Source organism: Lemur catta, chromosome 8 (assembly GCF_020740605.2).
Source record: "Lemur catta isolate mLemCat1 chromosome 8, mLemCat1.pri, whole genome shotgun sequence".
Lineage (NCBI taxonomy): Eukaryota > Metazoa > Chordata > Mammalia > Primates > Lemuridae > Lemur > Lemur catta.
In genome coordinates, this window is record NC_059135.1 from 70,478,777 (window position 1) to 70,500,482 (window position 21,706).

The following is a 21,706-nucleotide window of genomic DNA, read 5'->3' on the forward strand; positions in this document are numbered from 1 at the left end:
CTCTCCCCTCCTCTTCCTCCTCCCACTATTCCCCCCTGCCTCCCCCCCCCCATTATTTCTTAGGCAACGCAGGGAACATGGAGCTGAAAGCCAACATCATTCTGGTGCTTGCTGGCTGCTGTGTAAATGTTCTCTGTATAGTTTATAGTTAACTGAAATTATTGTCAAGCAAAAAAAGAAATCAGAGTGATAGCAAAGGCATCTAAGAGTGTAGGCTGTTTGAATTTATATGTTACCGGGTCCACATTTGATCTCACAAGCGGTAACTGCTCCTTGTAGACTGGTTTAAACTATGCAGAAAGTGCTTGTGTTTTCCAATAGCAGGGTTCATAGAAAAGCCTCATTCATTATATAATGCACATTGTTTGTTGAGCTAGAATGAATGGAAGTTCCTAAGCTGTAGCTGTATTATTATGTGCTTTCTGGCCAAACAAGCAGTGCAGATCTACTGCTTCTTTGTTAAGGAAATTAGATGCAAGGGTTGTGGTCACACAACACCCCAGTGCAGAGGCAGTGGGTAGTGTTCCTATACTCTTTCTTGGAAGAGCGAAGTAGACTCACGTGTGTTTTGGTTTAGAAAACTGGACTCCTTTCCCACTGTGGGTCAGGCTCATGCAATATACTAAAATCAGGATAAAATGATTTTCTGAAATCCCTCAAATCATACCACAGAATTCTAGCTTTTGAATATAGGGTAAAGCTGATTACTGAATCTTCCTTTTTACTATTGCTCGTGGTAGTTCCTGTTTTTTTTTTTCATCAATACACAGAAACCTTGCAAGGTAGAACGGCTGGGGGTGGCTAACGGGAGGTGCTGTAGGGAGTCTGAATTTTATATGAGTGCAATGCCATACATGTTGCTACATTCGAAACAGGATTGTGTTATATAAGGTTTTCTGGCTAAACCACCAAATAAACAGATTATAACAAAAAAACCCCTATGGTATACGTCAGTGCAGACGTATGTATCAAATGATGTGCTATCCATGAAAGATAGAAATCTTCAGTTCTGATAAGGCATTCCATTTTTCCTTCCTGTCTGTGTGTTAGCTCTAACTCTAACTCTGTCTCCGCAAAGTCTCTCTGCGTGTTGCCCAGTGTGCTCATAAATGATCAGACTGTCAGTTGATTGCAAGGCGCTGTAGTCTGAAACATTGGCGGCAGAATCGAGAAGGTCCACACTTGCAGGTGGGGTGGTAGAATGGAAAAGGCCATTATAGGAGTTCAGTTAACCAGCCTCCCCAGCTGGGTTCTTCAGGAGGCCTGATTATTTCTTGTGCCCCTTCTCTTCACACTCAGTTATGAAACATGTGATGCCTTATTGAGTTGTAAGTTTTATTTTCGACCATTGATTTAAACTTGGGCAATGTGTTGCACTGAAGTGGATTGGAGTCATTTCAGAAATGCCTTTGGAAACCGGCTGCTATGAAGAGTTGGCTAGGAACTAATGTATCCAGCTCCCTGTGCTCCAGAACTGTATAAATCTCAGATGCACTGGTTTAGAGGGGAGCCATTATGAGTCTGAAGGCATTTTTTTTTCCTTTTGGTCCAGCCTCACAGGACAGCTGAGTTTTTCTGTGGGGTAGGAATGAAGAGTGCAGTGACTTGACTCCGTGGCAGTAGTTGATGGCGGGTAGGGCTGGGTACCGCAGTGCTGTGCTCCTGGTGACTCAGTGGTGGCCGGCAGGCTGGGATCTCCGGGGCTGTGCACATCCGCGGAGGTGAGGCAGGTGGGAGCCCGAGGAGCGAAGGTGGGCGTCGGGCCAGTCCTCAGTTGAGAGTATGGGAGGCTTTCAGGTGGGTGGGATCGAAACCGTGCCACATGAAGCAGAGGGGAAGACAGAGATGTTCCGAGGGGTGAACTGACTCTGAATGCTCATTTGAGTTTGTTTGTTTTTATAAGGAAGAATAATGTGATGTGTTACCCAAGATGGTGTGAACAGAGCCTCAAACCAATGAAGAAGACTAGGCCTAAGTAGCTGACCTGGTGAAGTGACAAATAAAGCCACACCTGGAGTGCCACATCCTCAGCAGTCTTTCTCAGTGCCAATGCATTTATGGCTGTAAGTGTGGGGGGTTGCCCAGATTGGAGCAAAGCTCTCGGAACAGGTCTGGTGGATAGGCGTGGAGAGGCTTTTCTGAGATGGCCAGCTGCAGTCCAAGAATATACAGGCACTAAAAGCTGAGTACGGCACTTCCTTTGGGGTGAGGGGTGGGAAGCTATCCACATATGTCCTGCTGCTCTGTGCTGTTGAAAATATCTTTGTGGGGTGTGTGGGGGTTAACCTGTGATAAGTGGTTATATTCAATGTGTTCACACAGTAAGCCTGTAATAAGATCATCTCGCCTAGGGAGTATTTTACTCTGAATAAGAATAAAACATCATTATACACTGTTAGCACCTCTCACATCCCCGCAGTATGAGAGAGATTTTGGTGCTGTGATGCGAGGCTTTTCTTAAGAGTCTGACCAAAAAGTAGATATTATATTCCCAGTGCCCTAGATTGTAGCCTGTAACCTCTGTATTTCACATACTGTATATATGAAGACAGAGGAACAAGGAGCATGCTGGAACACACTTCAGGCTGAGCATTTTAGATTCTTGAGTCCTGTGGGGGCTTTTTGGGCAAGTCCATTAACTTCTGCTGTAGATTTCAGATTTAAGAATATGTATCATCCAGGATTACAAGGAAGTGCAAAAGAGCATTCAGTGCCCCACAGCAAGGCCCCGCATAGGAATGGGAGGCTTCACATAGAATGTCTCATTACTTCTTGTGTTACCTTGACGTAGACAGTGAGTGTGTGCATCTGGGTGAGTCTGTACCTAGACCAGGCCAGTGACAATGGGTCCTGCACACAGACTGTCCCCATGCTGGCTTCTATGTCAGGGCTGCCCTATTCTACCTTCACTGCCCCTGCTGTGTCTTAATACAGGTCCTGGTGGCCAAGATGTTTTTCACTTAAGCCCCTAATGTACGTTATTTATTTTTATCTGATTCATAATAGATTTCAATAGCTCTGCTTCTTGGTGTATACATGTTTTATAAATGGAGTCATTGTGTATTGTCATGTTTGTGAAATCATTCTAGGAATAGAGTTCTTTTATCATTCAGCAAGTCTATTACACAAACAATAGAAGAGAGGTTTTTATAGGGATACATGGAAGGAACAGAGAAGCAGAAAAAGTTACCTAAAAGCCACGGCCCAGAGATAATTGCTATTAATGTATTGCTATACACCCTTTCAGATGATCAGTGCATACATACGTAAATAGGTCATTCTTAACTTGCGACCATGTGGTGCATCCTATTCTGTTAAATGTTGTTCTTATCTGGTAAAATATTGAGCACACTAGGACTAGAACTGGCCTGTGCAAGAGATACATTGCAAAATTTAAAGCTTCTATGTGGATCTTCCAGAATTTTGGGTGACTTGAAATATAGATTCTTGAGTATTTTGTAAAGTGAAGCCAGGCTGAGCTGCATGTAGAATTAATAGTTGATTTCTCTGACACAATTGCTTCCGTTTCCAAATACTCAAATTCTAAAGCATTTATAAGGAGAGACCTGATCTTTTCCAATGAAAATGATCTGACGATCAGATCATAATTCAGGGCAATTGCCAGAGAGCAAAATATATTCTTTAAGTGTTTTTGGTCATAGAAAGGAGTCATAATGTATTTATTAATACTGTTAGAAATTTTATGGTTGTAAACGCTAAAGTGAAGGTAAATTTTACAAACTGCAATGTATGTATAATATCTGAATGTATATATAAAAATACATATTTAAATCAATATGTACCTACACATTATTACAAGGATAAGTTTATGTTAATTATTTAAACTATTCATTTTCAATAAGCTGTGTAACTATTTATGTTTGTCTAAATGTCTGTGCATCCATACTGTATACCCTTGTACATTCACCTGCATTCATATGTAGATATGTTCCATGCTTTGCTAATTGATGGTTAATGCGTAAGTGGGAGATTTCTACTGTATAGCTTTTGGAGAAGAAAAATTAACAGCTTTTGATGTGACAAAAGATACCCAAGAGGATTGAAAGGCAACACAGGCACTAGAGAAGAAAGCATTGCTACTTTCAAAGATACAATAAAGTTATTTTAAACATAAAGATATGTCCATGTGCTTGCTAGGGAGGAGTATAAACTTTAAACAGATGGATTCATGTATTTAGGGACCTTCAGTAAAACACTTAGGGATAGTAAGGATTAGATGTCTTTTGGAAACAAGAAGGGCAGGCATCTTTATGGTTTGGTGGATTGGAGCTTTCCTTCTGGGGTCATCCCTCTGGCCTGTTGGTAGAGAATAAGTACTGGTCTGTAAAAGAATCCAAGGACTAGATGCTGGCATCACTGACCAGAGAAGAAAACCAAATGCTGGTTGTGGTTTGTGTAAGAAATTTGACTGAGAAAATCAACTTATTTTACCCAGCTGAGCTATTTTGGTGTTTGTGCTAGGGTCTCTTAAGTGAATGATGAACAGAGCTTTCTTTTCAATCAGTTTTTAGCAATGATGGTTTTCTAAAATATATATTGAAATGATTTCTAGATGTAATTGTCATGGAGATAAAGCCACGCATTTACTGCTTCCAGGTCGCTGATCTTGCCACTTTCTTGTTAATTTTCTATTTTCGAGTGACAGAGAGAAGAATCAGGATCAATTCTCGCCTTTCCCTAGGTGCTTCTGTAACATCTCCTTCCCTGCTGCTGTTCTTCTTCTTGCTAGATTAAGATGAAGTCAATCCAGGATTTTAGAATATGGTCCTGTGTCTCCATGTGTACGTACTCAATGAACCTTACATCATTCTGTTGTGCAAGATGTTCTTTATGAAGGTCAGCAATAACCATGAAAAACCATTCTTTTAGGGTGAAGGTAGGGAGGCCTCCCATTGCTTTAGCTCTTCTCTTTCTGTGAGAGTTTGGCTTGGACCTTGTTTCTACGTGGACAGTTCTCAGCATTCCGTTCATCTGTCCTTTAACGTTTCTTATATAGGTATACAAAGCCACCTCAGGAGGACAAGAAGACATAACTGGACTGGTTATCATTTTTCATTCTCTTCCCGTCCCTCTCTCACTAGTCCTTTAAAATAATCATCAAATCATGAGTTCAGCTAACCATGAGGTTAAGTTAAAAATTGTACTAAGACAGCTCTACTGATAGAGAGGCTCAATATTCTGATCTAAATCAGGCTGATTTAGGTGCTTATCATGTGTTTTCGTCTGGCCAAGGGGGCTGTGAAAACAGGACACATTGGGTAGATGTGTGAGTTCTCACTTACTGAGGTTGGGGCACTGGTGTGTAAACTAGTGCCCTGTCCTCAATACAACCTAATGTGTAAAGCCCAAGTGAGTTTCCAGTTCATATAAAATAATGACAGCACACTGGGAGTTGTACGTTTTTATGTGTTGGACTTTGAACTTTTTAAGGCTTTTAAGGGTGTGAGTCTAAGATAAAACTGTGCAGCTATTTTTTGTTACTTATTGGTATGCCAAAAGAAGTAGGCTAGATTGCTCACAGGACAATTTTTGAGATCTAAATAGACCAATACTTGCTCTTGCTCTACATTTATATATTCTTTTATAACGTGACTGTATAAATATTTCCCTCTCTTCTTAAATGGTGCCATACTTACCAGTATTTCCTACATCCTATTTTTTTCTTTCACATCTGTCATCAGAAATATTGAGAAGTCTTACATTTAAAACAGGATGTTTTGCATTTGCTTTTAGTCTTTTCCTTCAGAGGAATTGATGTAAGGGATACACCATGACTTGAAAATTGACAACTATCAGTTATTCAGGAGCTGGACTGTGGAGTTGGTGAAGAACAGTTCTCTAAGTTTGCCTTTTTTATTCCTATTTCTCCTTAATCTCTTTTCTTTTTAGCTCGAGCATCATATAGGAAAAAGATTCTGACCTTCAATGTTATTGCCCCATTAGCAGCTTTGTTGAAAAGTTTGGTGAATGATAAGCTTACAGTTAAAATTGTTTCTCAATCTTTTTTAATCTCCATAAAACTTTAAAAATTTTATCTTCTAGTCTTTGTACTTTGTATTATGAAACAATAATGTAACATAATAGTGTCATGACTAAAAGTGGAAACTCAGTGCCAGATTGCCAGGGATTGAGTCCTGGTTTCCACTACCTACCTTGTGGGCCTGCGTACATTTCTTAAACTCTCCGTGCCTCAGTTTCCTCATCTCTGAAGTGTCAATGCTCATGGATCCTACATCTTGGGTGGTTTTGAAGATTAAGTTAGTTAAAGTGTGTAAAACCCTTAAAACACAGATAAGTGTTATGTACTATATATATACTTATACTTTTGGTCACTAAATGCACCTTTGTCTACAGGTTCTGATATTCCCACTAGATTCATCAGTTATTTTCGGATCCCTCGTGTGGATTTTTACCCTGATTTCCAAAAATCTTATAGTGGTTGACAGGTAAAATAATACACTAATTCCCTAAGGCCTTACGATTAGTTCATTGTATTTTGTTTTGGAAAAGAGGGTGGAGTATGATTGAAAGAACACTAGGAGTTGGTCTTTGCCACTTATTAGCAGTGACCTTAGTTAAGCAAATCATTTAATCTCTCTAATCCTCAATTTTCCCTGCTATAGAATGAAGAAGTTTGATTAGATCATTTCTAAGGTTTCTTCACATCCAAAATTTTGTTCTTTTTGCTGATAAGTAGTTTCTTCAGTTGGAATACAACTGCCACCATATGCCATTTGCTTTTTAAGTGATCAATTACCACAGTGTTTTGTACATACTGAGTAAGGTGTCGGTGTTTGGACCTTGAGTCCAGCTGTTGGGTCCTTTTTAGAATCTTTGAAGGAAGAGAGTGTGTGTGGTGTGCGTCTTTGAGAGGACTAGATATTTGAAAAGGGAAATGTTTTATTTAAGACTTTTAACTCTAGAAGCCAAAAAGGATGTTTTATCTACTGCATGTTTGCTTGCCAGTACCCACGGTGCACTTCCAGCCCACAGTGATCTGAGCTGGAAACGTTTGAATCTCATCTCTAAGAAAAAAAAATCAAAAGCAAAAGCTTTCTGAGAAGCAAGTTTCTCCTAACTCTTACTGTTGATTGAGGAAAGGTATTTCTGCATTAAATTATTTTTCCTTCTTGGCTAAGGTGTCTGAGCTGTACACTAGAAGAGTGTGGGTATAAAAACATTTTAAATCATTCTTTTGTGATGGCGATGCTTAATCATCAAGAATTTTGTTGTTCAGTGTTTTCTTGCTTTACAGAATTTTCTTTAACTCATTTTTATTGTCCTTTGGGATATTCTAAAACCAATAATCAACTGGAAAACCCCAGGGATATAATCAATTCTAGGAGTCATTCATTAATTGTAAAATAGACACTCATTTCTAATAAAAGGACTGTGCCTGATCTGTTTAATTTTCCTCTACGATAAGGTGAAAAGACATGGAGATAAGAGAGAAAGAGGTAATCTTGACTTGAGTCCAATCTTTCAAATATCCCTTTAAATAATGTTTAAATGAAATAAGAGTTGAAGGCAAATATTTATCACCATGCTAGAAAACTATGGTGAATATTATGCTAAGATGGTTAGTGGGTAAACTAATTAGCTCCGTAGCTTATTTCCAAAGAGTTATTATTGATAGCTTAATATCATCTAAGTTCAAATGATGTCCCAGAGATTAATGTCTAGGGGTTTATTTGATTCAGTGGCTCTATTGATCCAAGTGATGCAATTAAGAACTTATCAAATTTTCAAATCATCTCTCACTTGATCATGCTGTTAATGCTTAGAATACAGAAATGGAATTAAGATGAAGTTGACAAGGTAGGGAAGCACAGAACATTTAGTTACTGTGATGCATAGGGCCCTTTCTGAAGTGCTAGGATATTGTAGAGTAAGGAATAAAAGCACACAGATGAAAGAAGGCCAGGTAGATACTAGATTTAAAAAGAAAAGATCACTTGATGGTCAAGTTTTATCATTAGTTCACTGAAAACCAAAAATTTGATGCATGAATTATGATGCATATTCCTAGAGTGCCAATGGTAGTATTTTTCTATATTGTAAACATTTCTGAAGTCACATATTTTATTGATCCATAGGCACCCCCCCATTTAACATATCTAATATGGGATGCATCTTAAAACTAATGTCTCATAATTTTATTGGCAGGTTTTTTCCCTTAGTGGTACATAATCTAATGTTGAATTTTAAAATCATTGGTATCTTAAATTCAGTGAAATGAGGTATTTGGGGGAAATATTTAAATAATACAAAACCATTTAGTGCAAAAAAATTAGTCTTCTTTTGGTGATCTCCCAATCCGCTCTCCTCCCCACTGGTAGCCGTTCTTAACAGTGCAGTGGATATCTGTCTCTGTGTATTGACAAACATGAATATTTAGAAAAAATATACTTACAAACACATGCATGTCATATTTGTAATTTGAAAAATACAGATAAGAGCATAAGCAATATTATTATTCTGTTACTTGCTTTCTTCACCTAAAAATGTACCATGGATCTTTTTCTATATCAATTGATTCTTTTTACTAAACAGTGATATAATAGCTGTACAGTGTGGATTTACCATAATGAATTTCTCTCACTGATAGAGATTTAGAATATTTCTCATTTTTCAGTCCTGCAGATAAATGCTATAGTTAACATTCTTTTACATGAATCTTTGTATACACATGGAGCATTTCTCCAAAATAGCTTCCTAGAGGTAGAATTGCTAGATCAAAGGATTAGCACATTTTAAGATTTATGTATATTGTCTAGCATTGTAAAACATTTTTGTATTAAAATAAACTTTCTTTTTTTGATTGAGAAAAAATGATTTAGCTCAAAAACTTTAATCTGAAATGTAAGACTTCAAAGAAGCTTGGGTGTGGGAAGCACCTTTAGGATATGGCCTCCAGATTCCATAGGAAGAATTTATTTACACTCTGTTGTAGTAATTTGGTTAAAAAAAAAAACCTACAAAAACTTGATAAGTTTCATTCGCCCTCTTCATTTCATAGGTTAAAAAACTGAGGCCCAGAGAGGTTAGGCAACTTGTTCAGAGTGACCCAGACAATTTGTAGCAGAACTGGACCTAGAACCCTTCTCACATCTCTTGCTAGAGCAATGTTCTTTTTATCATGCCAAACTCCAAGGGTTAATAATATCAAAAACTGGAATAAATCCCTAAAGGGTGGCGTAATCACATTATTTGTATAGTGCTTGACAGTTTACAAAGCAGTTGGGAGTTGGGAAACTCTCCAAAACAGAGAACAGATTGCTCTCTGACCCAAATGGTGAGAACTTTATCTACTTGGAGACCAGATTTGCTTCCCAATTTCTTTCAAGCTTTTGATGTTGCTTTATGATATGGTTTGAAGTCCCGAGTCATTGATGGATTAAAATGATAATGCATCCATAAAACTTAAATGAACATAAAATCTCAATGCTAGAGAATGTCAGAAAGAGGTTTTGTGTTTTAGGGAAACGTTAGAGTTCTCTTGATTTGTATGCAGGTCTTGATGACAGCCACAAGTTAATGCTACATTTGGCCTTAGCCAAGAGCAGCCAAGTTGCATTTTTATTCTCTGTCTTTCTCATTTACAATTCATCTCCATGAGCTTCCAATTCAAAAAAACATTTGCATGATTCTGTAGCAATATATTTAAAAGGTAAAAGAGACAGCAATATTTGTAAAAGGCACAAGGAACTTTAAGTTTTGGGGGAGAGGGGAGATTGTCTCTGTGTCACTCAGGATCTCTGCCAAAAAAACAGGTAACATACTCAAATTAGGATAAATTGAGAGACTTTAATAAAATGAAAAGGCATTGGTAAGGTGTAAGGGAACCGCAAGTGGTAGTGCAGGACCCCAGGGCTGATAACTAACTGTAGAGTTGTTACCACCACTAGACCCAACACGCCTGGGAAAAGGTATGGTTACAGGAACCTGGGAGGACTGGGTTCTGTCTAGAAGGCTACCTTGAGAAGGATGCAGCTTTCCCTTTGAAGGGATACAGCCAGCCTGGAGGCATCCCACAGGGAGGATGCCAGGGGATAAATACCCCAATCTCATTCTCTTCCCTTACTCAGATCTCTGCTAGGGCACCCATTAGCCAAACCCGACCAGGAGCCAAAGAGGAGAGCTTACAGGCCAGCCATGTAGTGCAAGAGCAGGGTGCGGAAGGGTGGAGGGTGGTTTGGAGAGGCAAATGGGCATGGAGTTTATCTGTTACTGCATTATCTGAGTGTATGTTCACATTGGGAGGCAAAAACATGCCATTTGAAGGCATCCTGAAGTACACCTCAGAAGATGCTCGTGGTCATTTTCCACTGGAAATGTGTGTTGGCTTTCATATGTCAACATAGTTCCACTGGAAATAGTCAACTGCATTTTAATTCCTGTATTTTTTTTTTTAATGAAGACCAGGAATACTTCAGCAAAGTCTAGCAATGGGAGAAAATAAAAGATTGAAATGTTAGTTTTATGGAGAAAGCTTGAGGCACTGAGCTGAGAGGGCTTTCATGGTTGCCTTCAAATACCCAAAGGTCTCTGTGGACAAAGAGAAAATACAGGGAAGTGCATGATCAGACCAACTTGTGGCTCAGATGTGCTCCATTGTCATGGCCAGACCAGAATAATTTTTAGACTCCCTCCAAATGTCATCACATTGTGATTCCCACCCCATAAAACAGTGGGAGGACTGGTGGGAGTAGGGATTAGCAATGTGAGATTTTACAGCTCTGATGACAGCCTCTTTATTAAAAGATATATTGACTGGGTGGGGGGTGGGAATGCTAAGAGTAGCATTTTTTTTTTCAGCGTTGAAAGCAGAACTTGTTTTGGAAGGTATAGGAAGCCCATGGAGAATACTAGCTTCGAGGCCAGGCCTTGCTATTTTTACTAAAGCTAAACAGACCCTATGTGTTTCTATTTGAAAGCCAATTTTGGCCAGGTGCAGTGGGTCACATCTGTAATCCCAGCACTTCGGGAGGCCTAGGTGGGAGGGGTGCTTGAGGACAGGAGTTTGCAACCAGCCTGGGTAACATAGCAAGACCCCATCTATAAAAAAACAATTAGAAAATTAGCTGGGGGTGGTGGCACACGTGTAGTCCTAGCTACTCAGGAGGCTGAGACAGGAAGATCCCTTGAGCCAAGGAGTTCGAGGCTTCAGTGAGCTATGATTGTGCCACTGCACTACAGTCTGGGTGACAGAATGAGACCCTGTCTCTTTAAAAAAAAGTCAATTTTGACTGGTTGCTGGTTATACAGTATATAGAATTTATGAAAATCCATTGAGCTATATGGCATATAATATGTGCACATTTCTATACGTGTGTTATACTTTAGCTGAAAGTTTTAGAAGCCTGTTTTGGGGAAACAAGTGAAACTAGTAGAATTCTGGATGCTGTGGTCAGAATTAGGATGGATGTATTGAAGGCACCGGCTTCCCATTGTTAGGGCCTGTGACATGCTGAAGGGAGTACATTCATATACTGGCATGCTGGCATCCTGAGTGCAGAAAGAGTACTAACCCTTGACTGGTGGACCAGTTGGCCAAGGATGGGGACAGGCGACCCATCGCTGGGAGATGGTCTTCCTGGTCTGTACCTGGAACAGAAGGCTGTCTCATTGGTGACACTCATCTTGGCCTTTTGCTTCACTGCCTCCTCTGGGACAGATCACTAGAATGGTGGTCACGTGTCCAGGCTATCAGCTACCTCACCTCTCTGAATAACCATGATTCTTAAGGTAAGAAGGACTTGAGGGGAGCAGATTTTCTCACCCGCCTGTAGCAGTATCTGCAGAGTCAGAGCCAGGCTGTTCTCAGTGGTGAGACCTGGTCCTTATGCTTACAGAACTGTGCCAACGGCCACAGCAGAGAGCCAATTCCAGTAATACAGTAATAAGGAATAAAGTGATTACTGTGAGTCTTAGTTGAGCTTTATTTTAATAAGGTTCTAAAATTGAGATGTTTACTCCTAGAAGGGTGTGTGCTTGTTATGTAGTGTACAGAGACACTCAGTGGAGAGGCACTGCACAAGTCTTTAAATATATGCAAGGGATTATATTAAAGCTAAGCTAGCATACGTATATGAACACTCCTCGAATGTTTTCATTTTCAAGATTTAAATACTTTAAAATAATGTACATTATTTTTAAAGATTGGCTTCTTTTATTTTTATAGCTCAGATTCTTAAATTATTACTAGTGTAGAGTGAAATGTTAGAAGGGTGAGATGGATCTCATGATTGAAGTACACTGTTACATTTGTTATTATAGATGCTTTTCATGGGCTGTGGTATTTTGAATGGTGTGTGTGTGTGTGTGTGTGTGTGTGTGTTCAACTGTTTGGATCAAAGCTACAATATAAAGAACAATGTAAACTATGCAAGACATTGTAACTATCAGGAGTTTATAAAGATAGAATAGTATGTTGATAATTATGATATCGTTTTGCTTTGGTTTTAAGATATACACTGGTATAAAGGTAGCTAAAAATATTTTGCTGGTACTGCATTCCAAATTTAGTGTGGGTGAATTTCCCCCCAAAATCTAAGAGCAAGAAAATAAAAGAGAGAAGGGTACAAATAAGGTAGAAAAAGGACAAGAAATGCATAACGTAGATTCTCTGAATGTTTTGATTCATATCCCTTTTAACTAAAATATGTTCTGGCTGTAAGATGTGCAACTAGTTGTTAGATTTTTCATTTGAGTGCTGCATTTACATAGAGAAGCTGGCTTTCAAAATGCCAGCCAGCAGCCAACTAAAATAAGGAAGATTTGTCTTACTTAGTGACTAGTTTAGTAAGAAGATATCTTGAAGAAGATGGGGGAAGGGCACACATTGGACACCTTGTTCTGGAAACTCAGCCAGAATTTTGTCAACTGTGAGCCATCTGATTCTTAGGATATTTGAATTTTCAGTTCTTAATTTAGGGCTTGCAAAGATGCTGTGAACACAAAGCTTCACCTCCATGTATTTAATGGAAGATGTATAGTTCTGAAGTTCCAGATTGCCTTCCTGCAGAAAACAAGGTTGTTCAGCAGACTTTTGCTGTAAACTATACCATTTCTTCAGAAGCGTAAAAAAGTGTACATTATCTTATAAGCATTTATGTTAAATGACTTCTGAGATTCCCTAGCCAAGGATGTTCATAGACTTTGGAAGTTATTTCCCAATTTACAGATTGGGCCTTCCTCGAGGTTCTTAGTCTCCAAGGAATTATTGGACCTTCTGCTATACTGGGGACATGTCAGACATTGATAGGCAGTCCTCGTCATTGTACCTACACATAAAACATCTGGCGTCCAATTTGAAAGAAACCCACCCCACACACACTTTTTGTGGATCATGCATTGTATAAGTGTTTTACAGAACATACTTTGGGAGAAATTACTTGCAGCAGGTAATTGGGAGCTGTGGAAGGATTTTTAAACTGGAAAGTGGTATGATCAGCTGTGCATTGGTTAGGGTAGAAGATGGATTTGAGGAGAGGAAGAATTCAGGCAGGGAGTCCAATTAGAAAGCTGTAGAAATAGTACAGGTGTGAGCTGATGGAAGCCTGAACTAAGGCAGTACTAGTGAGGATATAGAGAGGAGGTGAACTGAAAAATACAGAAGTCATAAATGTAGCAGGTTTAATGACTAATAAGCTTAGGAAGGAAGATGAACTCCTCCACTTTTGGCTTAGGTCACTGACTGGTTGGACAATGATGTCACTGAGATTGGGAAACTAGGCCATTTCTTGCAATGCCTTTTGAACTGACCCAGGGGAGCTCAGGTTAGAAACCAGGGCCAAGATTGGAGGCCTCAGTCCTTCAGCTATTGATCTTGATTCCTGGCCAAGGAAGTTACTGACTTCACCCCAACGTCATGAAATGGTTTTGTTCTAGACAGCTGGGACCCTCAGTGACCAGGAACTTGCTGCAAAATAATTATGTTCCAGCTCTATCCATTCTGGGCCCGTACCCATCCTCACATGCCCTATTATGCCATATTTGGAAATCTGCTATATATTATTCTTTCGCATATGTTTCTTTTTCTGTTTAGAAATAGATCATAACATTTTCCAAAGTCTCACATACCTCTTTTATTTATTTATTTATTTATTTATTTATTTATTTATTTATTTATTTATTTATTTTTTCAAGACAGAGTCTCACTCTGTCATCTCAGCTAGAGTGCAGTGGCATGATCATAGTTCACTACAACCTCAAACTCGTGGGCTCAAGCGATCCTCCTGCCTCAGCCTCCCAAGTAGCTGGGACTACAGATACATGCCACTCCAGCTGGCTAATTTTTCTATTTTTAGTGGAGACCGATTCTCATTCTTGCTCAGGCTGGTCTCGAACTCCTGAGCTCAAGTGATCCCCGCCCCCGCCGCCCCATCTCGGCCTCCCAGAGTGCTAGGATTATAGGCATCAGCCACTGCGCCTGGCCCATACATCTTATTTTTAATAGATAAATTTCTAGCCATTAATTTAGTATGCCTCTTGATACATGTGAGAAAAATGGGCCCCTAGTCAAATAAGTTTGGTAATCACCATACTGTATGTCCCTTTCTCAAGATTCACAGTACACAACAGCCTGTTAACATCTCTTAGCATTCTGTAATAAATAGGCCAATTAAATTTGATTTAACCCTAAGATATCCCAAACTTATTTGATCTCAGGCTCATTTTTTGCTCTGAGGAATACCTGTTAACTACTTGAAGAACTAGTATTCTGCAGAATACAGTTGGGGAAATGCTGGTTTAGTTATTTACACCCAGCCTCATATTTGCTGCAAACCATCTCTGTCTTTGATTGGGTGGATTTTGTGGGATGAAGTGGAGATAACATTATATAGATACAGTTTATAGATTTCTAGGGCCTCCCTCTCACAGATGTTGATTCAGTTAGTTTAGGGGGAAGGCTTAGGATTCACGTTTTTGGCAAACACTCTCAAAATGATTTTCACGTAGACACTTTGAGAAATACTAGGTCAAATTATTGCCTGCTCAGCCTGAGAGTTTGTGACAGTGCACAGTACTTGGTTTCCCTGTTCTTTTAGATTCCTTTGTACTTGTATTTGGAGTGGTAAGCACTTTGAAATAGGAATATATTTCTTTAAATAAAATTCAATTGGTTTATTCATCTCTCTACCCTTATGTAGCGTTGCTTACCTTGTGTGCCTCCCCCAAGACAGGCTCTGAATAAATGGTTGCTAGAATGAATTCAAATCCAATAACTTTAATTCCCCCAGGAATCAAGGGGGACCTAAGGAATGGTCAGAAATGATTGAACATTATATATTTGTCAGGGGCTTCCAAGGGACGGACACACACACACAGACACACACACACACATCTATGCCCAGCCACTCTATTTTTTTTTCATTGAAAAACCAAAGTAAGTTTAAAATTTGGAGTTAGCAACTTTAGGAAATTAAAAGGCATGTATTTTAAAAAGAGCCAGAATGTGAAAAGGGAAATTCAGTCTCCTCCCTTTATATTTCCAAGTGGACTATATTAATTGTAAACAAATTGGTGATAGTGTAAGTCTCCCTCCTACCCTACAATCCCTACTCCCTAGAGTAATCTCCTAACAGTTTGTTTTTTTCATAACAGCTTTATTGCATGTAATTTACATTCCATACAGTTCACTCAAAGTGTACAGTTCAGTAGCTTTAGTATATCTAGAGTTGTACAACCATCACGATCAATTTTAGAACATTTTAATCACCCCCAAAAGAAAGCCCATACCCATTTTCTCCCAACTTTCTCAACCCTAAGCTGTCTGTGTGCATTTGCCTATTTTGGACATTTCATACATTTGGAATCACACAATGTGTGGCCTTTTGTGACTGTCTTCTTTCACTTACCATAATGTTCTCTGGGTTCATCCATGTTACAGCATGTATCACATTTCTTTTTATTGTCACATAATATTCCATTGTATTGATATATGCCACATTTTATTTATTCATTCCACCATTGATGGACATTTGGGTTTTTCTACTTTTTGGCTGCCATGAATAATGCTGCTATGAACATTTGTGTAGAAATTCTCGTGTATGTGTGGCCCATAACAGTTTCTTGAATAGCCGCATCAAAATATAAGCCAATCTGAATAATTTGAGATATACTGGAGGTATATTGAGGATTCAGGTATTTTTGAGTCCCACTCCACTGACCTGAATGGCCGTATCTCAGCTATTTCCATGTAATCCTGCTCTTGTCAGTGTGGTCCTCTCAGTTGTACAAGTAAGCAATGCTCAATCTCCAGTACCAGAATCACAAACACCAGTCTCTCCTTTTGGGAAGCTCTTCTTCACCCATAGCCCGTTTATAGATTTCACATTGCACGGGGCCCACCTCTTATTCCACTTCTTCTATGAGGCTCTTCCCAACTTTTCAAAATTTTTTGAATTCCCACAGAGGCACCTGCAGCCTCATGTAGCTTCTTCACTATTTCATGTGTCTGCCCCTTATCTCTGCAAATGTAAGACACTGGGGTAAGGATCACGTCTTTTTTGTGTGTGTGTGCCTCTCTCCCTCAACCCCAACTCCACAAGGGTGGAGACATGAATGAGAAAGACATGTAGCATGATCACACACATTAAGTTAATATCGAATGAGTGAAGGAATGCCTTAGCTCTGTGATGTTGATGCTCTCAGTGCGTAATAGAATGGGACTGGTTTGCACCAACCAGTGAGGAAGTGATGAGAGTAATCAATTAAACCAGGTGCAGCTCTGACATTGTAAGGGGCTCATTTAAAGAGTTGCTGACTTGTCACAGAAAATGCTGAAAGCCATTCTATTTAGAGATGACCCTGTCTGTGTATCTCATATATTCTCTTCATTTCTTCTTACTTGTTCTCATTTGCAAGGACATGTTCAGGGACATTGTCTTGAAAATAGGATCCTTGCAACTTCCTCTCTTTTATTTCCAAACTCAGATCATAATTCAGCAACTGTATTATTATCAGAGTCATTATTTCTGTGATGGTCGTATCTGAAATAGCCGTGACTTTGCAAAATAAGATCAGTTCTTTGAATTGGCCCCACACAAACGAACCTTCTCCGGTTAATCTCTAAAGCCAAATGGAAACAAACAAACAACAAATTACAGGAAATCAGACATAAAGGTATAATAATTTGAAAGAGAACAAAGATATTTTATTTTTTTCTGGCTCTTGGCAATGAAACTTTCTCTATAAAACCTACTCTTTAGATATTTCCCTGTGGATGAAAGAATTAAACAAATCATCCCAGTTTGTTCTTTAGAAGCTAGTTATGAAATGTTCCCTGGAAATAATTCCGCCAAAATAAAATTACTCTATTAATTCATAGTCTTAATTTTGTGGGACGCGGAAAAGAACTAAGGACTAGGATAGTTGCCGTTGGTCACTGCTACCCTGGTTTAAAATGAGGGGCTGGCTGAGGGTTGTAGAGGAAGGCTGTATGTTACAGAGAAGCTGCATTTGTTACTTCAGAGCCACACTAATTCCTTTGGTCCCAGTTACAATGGGTAGTGCAGTGGCAGATCCCTTCAATAGGACTTGAGTCCTTGAATCCCCAGGGACATTCATGTTAAGAGAGTGGCCATCTGGGCAGCTTCCCTAAGTTCTTATTGTGCATGTATATTGACACATTTGTTCAACAAACAAATGGAATTTGTTGTGAAAACATCTGAGCTTTCTAAATTAATCCTAGATCTACCTATTGGTGGCCTCTGTACGGGGCCAGTAACTGTTGTTTACAGATTCATTCTTTTCTGAGCATCGAGAGGAAAAATTCAAAAGTACCTACGGCACTTGCAACACTGCGCTAGGGTTGGTAGCTCTTGTAAGAGTAACAGGAATAGAGGATGTTCCCAGTGTGAAAATGCTTAGAGTTACAAGAGGACCAGATCCAGGTGTGTGAAACAACCAGGAGCCTGCGCAGAATAATGACATGGGCTTTGTGTTTACAAAAGGAACTGGATTCACAATGCTTTCCGTTTACTGTTTGGATGTGGACACATTATTTACCTCCCTGAGTCTGTTTCCTTATCAGTAAAATGGGACAATAATATCCTTATATGGTTATCATGGTGATAAAATCAATTTAGCTAACATCTGTAAAAAGCTAAATAAAGGTCCTAACACATAGTCGTTCACTAAAGTTTAGATATTATCATTAATAATTGGAATTATTATTAATCATTAATGCTAATTATAATAATTAGTAATAATAAAATTATCATTGGGTGATGGAAATCAGGTTCAGGAGGTTTGGTGTAGGGTCTAAAGATAGGCAGGAAAGGAATTGGGAATCATGAAAAGATTTGCAGGCGTGGAGTGTTAGGCTGTACAAAATTTCACTAAAGTAATAATATTTAAGCCACACTAATGTAATCATCATAATAGTTACCATCTGTTGAGAGCCAGAATGGTTCTAAGTGCTCTACATGGATTCTTTTCCTTAATTTTCATGATGACTTTATGATGTAGATACTTTTATCTCCCATTTTCCAGGTATAGAAAATGTTAGGTGATTTGTCCAGGATCATACAGTTAGGAAATGGTGGAGACAGGATTTGAATTCAAGTGTCTGACTCTAGAGCCTTTTCCTGAAACAGAGAAGTGAGGGGTGGGAGTCTTGAAAGAATGGAGAAGCAGAACTGGAGAAGGATAACCAAGGTATTGGCAGACTGATATCAATAAGAATGGAGACCTGCTGTGTTGGGTGTGGCTATGGGACCCAAGTGTTGGGCTGATCCCTAGGCAGGAGGGAGCCCCTGCCTCCCAAGAGCAAGCTTCCTTTGCCCTGGAAGAATCCTGGGAACATGTTGGTTTCCCATTACTGCCTCCATTCCCTTTTGAATTCCTACAGATGACGACTGAACCACTTAACATACATTTCCTGTGTCAAAGCAGAACATCACAGCTGAGTCATCCCGAATTTTCTTAAGTTTAGGGCAAAAATTGCATTTCTAATACCCCACCTAATAGTCATTTCTTCTCTCTAGACATGCCTGGTTGTCTCTTCTCCACAAACCAATCACTCACTTATTCATCTATTCATTCTGTCCCGTCTGAACACTTGAAGACTGTGTTAGCAAAACAAAGAGCAAAGCCAGAAACCAGTTTTCATCCTTCTCACAAAATTCCCTGAAAGTCACTCCTCATTCCCAGGAATATAAATGTTTCAAATGTTTTTGAGTAACCTAGTGCCAGAATGTGAATCAACTACATCGCTAAACAGGCTTTTGGTTCAGCTGACATTCCCCCTCCCCCGCCCCATAGCAATTCTTTTCTGATGAAGGAATCAGGGCATTGATTTGCATTCTGGTGCATTTCTCCTATCTCCTTCTGGGGCAGCCCATTAAGTCTGGACCAGCCACTTCTGAGGTCCTTTTATTTGGAGCCTCTGGAGTTCTAAGGCAAATTATTAGCCTGTTTTAAATATGAGTTGGGCATATTTACATTTGCTTTGTGCATTCCTTTTAACTGTCTGGGAAACAGGATCCATTTTGCCGACCTCCCTGAGGATCACCTGTCTACAGGGGTGGGGTGCGGTAAAGGCATAGGAGAAAGAGGGGGTGCGGAGGAAGGGGGACCTTCAAAGACCTCTTCTAGCCTGTGCTTGGCGTTGCCTGTGTGTCTGCCTTATAGTTACAGCTATCCCAGAGTAGTCTGTGTTTTACAGCAATAATAATGGTTACTCTCCATTGAAGGCTTACTGTGAACCATGGACTGTTTGAGGGCTGATCTGTATGTTATTTGTGTGGCACATAGGTAGGACATGGCTGGTGTCCATTCTGATGGTATTGTCTATTTCATCATTTATTCTGATCAGTTGATATTTGTATCACACCAGTTATCAAATAATTTGAATAGTGCCCTGTACTGTTCTGAATGCTCTAGATGGTGTATATATATATCACTTAATTCTCACAAGAGCAGTTGAGGTAGGTGTTACAGGTGAGGACGCTGAAGCACAGAGAGGGTAAATGACACACCGTCTGTGGCAGAAGCAGCGTTCACGCCCAGAGCTTCCAGGCCTTTCTATTATGCATTGCTACTTTCCAAGCCCTGCAAAGTCCCTTTTCAGTTCTCAGTGTGCTTCAGTAAAGCCTTGCAGCTTTATTTACTAGGCAAGGTCTCTCAGAGAGCCTCTTTCTCAAAGACCAGAGGAGGGAGGTTTAATCAGCTTCCTTATGCAGAGCATGCCAGCTTCCTCATTAGTCTTTTCTGTTAGGAAGAAGCAGAGGCGCATCTGTGGCAGAAGCCAGCACTGCAGTCTGCCAGGTCTCTTGGGCTTCTTTCACGGAAGCCTGCGGGCCTGCCTCTGCACGGGGACCGAAGCTTTCTTCCTTCGTGTCCTACTTGCCTGGACCTCATCTTATTGCCATGATTTATGATACAGCCCCTTCTCTTAAACTATCAGATTCCACCACTCAGAGGAGCAAACAAAAACCTGTTCTCGCTGACCTTTCGGATTCTTTTGGCTCCTCTAAACTCTTCACATTCTTAAGAGAAACTGGAAAATGTGATCGCCTGTGGCTGTGTGCCAGTTCTGGAGGGCTTCCTCCGGTCAACGCCTGCCTTATAGCATTTCAGTCGTCAGGAGATTGATTAGAGGGGTAAGAGAGTTGGAGAAAGAAGAGGGTGAAATTGGGGTTTTCTTTTTTTAATTTTTTAGAAATTGAGGTGAAATTCATATACCAAAAAATTAACCATTTTCAATTGAATAATTCAGTGGCATTTAGTACATTCAGAATGCTCTGCAATCGCCACCTCTATTCAGTTCTAAAGCATTGTTATTACTCCAAAATAAAAGCCCGCACCCATTAAGCAATTAATCCCCAATCCTCCCTCCCTCTGCCCTTGGCAGCCATCAGTCTGCTTTCTGTCTCTATAGATTTACCTACTCTGGACATTTCATATAAATGGAGTCACACAATATGTGACCTTTTGTGTCTGACTTTCACTTAGTGTAATGTTTTTGAGGTTCATCCATATAGCGGTAGTACTATGTTCCTTTTTTATGACTGAATAATATTCCATATAGGGATATACCACATTCATCTGTTGATGTACATCTGGGTTGGTTCCGTCTTTTGATGATTATAAATAGTGCTGGTAGGAACATCCATATACAAGAATTTGAGTACCTGTTTTCAGTTATTTGGGAGATATACTTAGGAATGGAATGGCTGGGTCATATGGTTATTCTCTGTTTAACTTTTTCAGAAACCATCAAAAGGTTTTTCCAAAGGGGTTGAAGCATGGGCTGTTAGTTTTGACAGTGATCTTTAGGGCAGACATCATGAAGACAGGAAAGGACATATGAATGCCTCTACAGAAAGTTAAGGTACCTTGGAACAAGACTAAAAATGTACATTAGGATGCCTTCTAGAGACCAGTATGGAGCAATAAAAATATGGGTGACTATGTATAGGAACAGAGATTTTCTTAAATCTACCTGGGTTCATCTCCCACTGGGATTATCGAAATAACCTCTTCATTGGTTTCTTTCCCTCTGGCCTTGTGCCTTTCCGATCCTTCCCTTGGAGTGGTTTGCTTTCAGAATAATCTTTTTTTTAATACAAATACGATCTTGTTATTTACCTATACGGCCTTACCCATATGGCCTTCAGAATCCATTGCAGATTCCTTTCCTTAGCACGTCAAGACCTTGACAGCCATTCTGGGG

At 39.6% G+C, this 21,706-nt stretch overlaps 1 protein-coding gene across 5 annotated transcripts in view; it reads left to right on the top strand.

The window, feature by feature from the left end:
• The window catches only part of CACNB4 (calcium voltage-gated channel auxiliary subunit beta 4), a 234,155-nt gene that overhangs the window by 107,976 nt on the left and 104,473 nt on the right, over window positions 1-21,706 (top strand). Inside the window, exons 1-2 of one of the 5 annotated variants that reach the window (XM_045559024.1) lie at window positions 1,556-1,721; window positions 1,904-2,063. The exons of the other annotated variants lie outside the window; for them this stretch is intronic. Of the exons in view, the coding sequence (XP_045414980.1) occupies window positions 2,058-2,063 (6 nt within the window). The 5' untranslated portion in view covers window positions 1,556-1,721; window positions 1,904-2,057. Of the gene's footprint in view, window positions 1-1,555; window positions 1,722-1,903; window positions 2,064-21,706 lie in introns of those variants that run through there. 5 annotated transcript variants of the gene reach the window in all.